General features: G+C 41.4%; 1 protein-coding gene across 1 annotated transcript in view; it reads left to right on the top strand.

Moving 5' to 3' along the window:
• LOC107641863 (plasma membrane ATPase 2-like) overlaps nucleotides 2,935-4,046 on the top strand; it is a 3,980-nt gene continuing 2,868 nt past the window's right edge. Inside the window, exons 1-3 of the mRNA XM_021123784.1 lie at nucleotides 2,935-3,263; nucleotides 3,317-3,413; nucleotides 3,694-3,721. Coding sequence (XP_020979443.1) covers nucleotides 3,373-3,413; nucleotides 3,694-3,721 — 69 coding nt within the window. The 5' untranslated portion in view covers nucleotides 2,935-3,263; nucleotides 3,317-3,372. The remainder of the gene's footprint in view (nucleotides 3,264-3,316; nucleotides 3,414-3,693; nucleotides 3,722-4,046) is intronic.

The raw sequence follows: 4,046 nt of genomic DNA, 5'->3' as shown, positions 1-4,046 counted from the left end.
TCTTCGCACCCGTCCTCTAGTTGATCGCCTTGGTTTCGTCCGGGTAACAAGAGAGATGAATTCTCATGAAAGCACCAAACTATCCTCCTAGACCCATTTAATTGAGTATTACACCAATCCATACTCTTTGATTTTGAGCTTCCAACCATAATGAGTCTAGATTTAGAACGCCAACCACTAAACATCCTCCTTTTTCGCTTAATTCCACAAAGCGCCTTAAGTTGGCCATCCGTCTCAAGCAAACCATACTCAAGTGGGATAATAAAGCTGAGAGTTGGAAGTTTTACCCACTCAAGCGAAGGATTGGATGGCAAAATAGGTGGAGGAGTTCCCAAAGATCTTGATAAAGCACGCTCTACTCCCGTCCATCCTCTTCTGGAGGCTTCCACCACTCGGCAAGGTTTTTCAAGATCATCATCTTGCCAAGTTTCCTCAAGTTCGCATTCCTCTTCACCAATTTCTTCTATCTCTTCCCCATTACTCTCATCATAGATAGGAGGTCTAGTGAAGTCTACCTCATCATCAAGTTTAAGCATTTTGGGGAAGGACTCTTCAAACTCGAAGGGATCACATGTTGATGCGGAATCATCATAGAGAGGAGGGCTTATTGCTTGGAACACTTCTTCCAGTTCTTCACTTACAATCGATTTTGGAGGTTGTACATCGTCCTCAACATTGCATTCTAGTCCACTGGGAGAAGGCTCAACAAGATCGTCAAGGGAATTGATCAATGTGGGCAAAATATCACTAGTGATGGAATCCATTTCTTGATCAATTTCCTTTAACTCTCCGTTTACTTCCGCAACTTTACTCTCCTCTTTAACATGCTTTCCAAACTTCTTGGAAGAGGGCTTTTCAACTTGGGATTCCTTTATGTTCTCAACATATCCCAAACATCCACCTATTACTTCCTTTTGTTCGCTAATCTCTACCTTCTCCTCTTGTTGTACTTCTTGCTTCAACTCTTCTTCCTCACCATGGAGCTTCAAGTTCACTTCCTCACTAGGCTCCTTGATTGTCTCTCCACATTCAACAATGGGGGTACTTAAGGTACATGAGCTTAGGTGGGATGTTAGGTGACTCACGGCTTCTACAATGCCGGCCATTCTTGCTCTTAGCTCCTTAAACTTAGTTTCATCCTCCTCTTGTTGCCTTAAGATACGAGATTCAATGTCTCTCAATTCTAGCATGAAGGCTTCATCGGGAGGTGGCGGTGGAAGAGAGGGTTCATTGTTTGAGAGAGGATTGTTGTAATTGGAAGGTGGTTCATATTGGTGGAATTCTTGAGGTGGTGTATGTGGAATTTGTGGTTCTTAGAAGTATTGATACTAGGATGGTGGTGGTTCTAAATGTGGTTCATATGGTGGTTGGTATGGTGGGCATAGGTTATGGTCATATGGAGTTAAATGATGGTGTGAAGCATGTGAGTATGGTGTAGGGCTATATTGAGGAGTGGGATCATATGCATATGATGATTGTGGTTGACAACCACAATGAGGATCATCACACACATTGGATTGATACACATTAGGATCAGAATTATACCCATAAGAGTTCAGAGGAGGTTGTTGCCATGAAGGTTGTTCATAAGCTTGGTGTTCCTCCCATCCTTGATTTCCAAATCCTTGATGCACATCCTCATTGGAGCTTCCGTTTCCTACAACGTAGTTTGAACTACACTCATAGCCAAAAGGATGAGAATTCATAGTGAAAGAGGAAATAGAAACAAAGATTAATAAGAAACAAAGAAAACCAAATCCTAAAACTAATGAAGACTAACAAACAAACCAAAATTCAAGCTATTCACAATATATACAATAGCCAATAACATAGCACCATTGCAACTCCCCGGCAACGGCGCCATTAATTTGATGTTAAGGATTTACACCGGTTCGGAATTCCACAAAATATTTACGTTGTTAGTATAGTCCAAACCGATAGTCAATCTTCAAATCAAATTAAATTTATGGTTCTGTCACAAGTACAAACCCCAAATAAGAATTAACCGAAGTATTTAGACTCCGGGTCGTCTCCCTAGGGAAGCAATGAAGTGGTCAATTATTGGCTATGAAGGGGTAAAAGGGGTTTTGATTTATAAGAGGGCAAGAAAAAGTAAATCGAGCAAATAACTAAAGAAAGCAAGATAAAGAACTCTTGGCTAAAACTTAGGTAACTGAGATCACCATCCTTGTCAACAAACCAAATATTGATAATTGTGAGAGGCCAACCTATTAAGTCTACTTCCCAAAAGCCTTAAGTACGTAATATCTACTCCTAAGCTTGAAGTACATCAAATAGATTTGATCACATCAACCCTTAAGTCCCAACCTACCTACTAATTAACTTAGTAGTGGGTTAGCGTCAATGGGCATTAAATTGATCACCAAGGGTTCTCAAATCACCAAATCCATTATACCCGATGACTCAAGTTTACCCGATTCCCTTAGCTTCACTACAAGAAAAAAGGCCTATGGCCACGCTTTTTTCTTGCCACGCTTTAAAAGTGTGGCCAAAAGTGGTCGATGGCCACGCTTTTGTGAAGGTGGCGATAGATTAGAGATTTGGCTACTTTTTGTTTGCCACGCTTCAAAAGCGTGGCAAAAAGGGTCAACGGCCACGCTTTTGTAAGGGTGGCAATTGATTAGAGAAACAGCCACATTTTTTTTGCAACGCTTCAAAAGCGTGGCCATAGAGAGAAACAGGGACGTTTTAAAAGTGTGGCAATAGGATTTCATTACGGCCACGCTTTAAAAGCGTGGCCAAAAGGTTTAAAAAAGAAAAACCCTAATGACCCGGCCCCCATCCCGGTCCCCACCCTAATGACACTATTTCAACCCAGTCCCCAACTCTTTCACCCTGGCTACCCTAATCTAATCGATCGAGCTCACATCCCCTTTCACCCTGGCCACCCTAATCAATCGATCGAGCTCACATCCCCATTTTTCCCTCTCCAGCGCACACAACACAATACTCACACGCACCACCTCACCCACGCGGAAGAGGAGAGCTCGAGGAAGGAGACGCCGCCTTGCTGCCAGCTCCGTCGAAGACCAGCCCGCCACCGCTGTCGAGTCAAACTCGAGAGAGAGTGTGTGCAACGATGAGAGAGGAGGAGCCGCCACCGAGGAGGGGAAAGAGGAGCTGCTCCCTCGCCAGTCACCGTCATGCTTCCTGGTTGCCGATGAGGGAGCCGCGAGATCCGTTGCCATCGCGAGAAGGGGGACACGCGAGAGGGAGCCCTCAGTGTGATCGCTGTCGCAGCTGTTGAGTAAATATGTGCTTTTAATTGTTATTACTCTTTTCCAATTGATTTTAGGAAATCAAAATTTTACAGATTCGACAAGGAAGGGAACCGGTGGAAGGAGAGAACCGATGGTACCGTCAAGTTCCCGAAGAACAAGGTTAGTAGCAGGGTTTGGCTTCTCATCTGAACAAAATTGATTTGTGCTTCTTTGTTTATGTTTATTCTCTGATTCATTTGTGCTTCCCTAGTTCCCTGATTCTTCTGTTCGTAAGTAGTTAGAGAAGTTTAAATGATATTGTTTGAGCCTCATATAACAATGTCGAACTCTTTTGCTGTCATTATAGTAGTTAAATCTCAGAAGGTTAATTGGTTCATTTGTGCAACTAAGTTTTGTTCTTTTTTTTTTGTGTTTATATTGAACAAATTCATTGCTGAGTGTGGTTCTTTAGCTGTAAGCACTCCAAATTATTGAAAAAGGTAATTCATGGATTCCATATTTTTTCATTTAAAAATCATACTAGAACAATATAATCTGATATGAGAAGCTGTTAATGAGCTTGATTTATATTTATAAGAAATTATAAACTGATTGATTGAATAGCTTATCTGCTTTTGCTTTGCTGCTGCTACCTGACTCTGTTCCAATCTTAGCCTCAGGTGCCTTTTTCCTGTATTTGCATAACTTCTCTCAAGAACTTCAAAAGCTTGAGGAGTATTGCATGAACCAGAAATCCATTAATTCAATGGTATATATATATATATATATATATATATATATATATATATAATTATATTTCCATCC

Source organism: Arachis ipaensis, chromosome B05 (genome assembly GCF_000816755.2).
Source record: "Arachis ipaensis cultivar K30076 chromosome B05, Araip1.1, whole genome shotgun sequence".
Classification (NCBI taxonomy): domain Eukaryota; kingdom Viridiplantae; phylum Streptophyta; class Magnoliopsida; order Fabales; family Fabaceae; genus Arachis; species Arachis ipaensis.
Note: the sequence above shows the minus strand (reverse complement) of the source record. Positions and strands in the feature narration are given on the sequence as shown.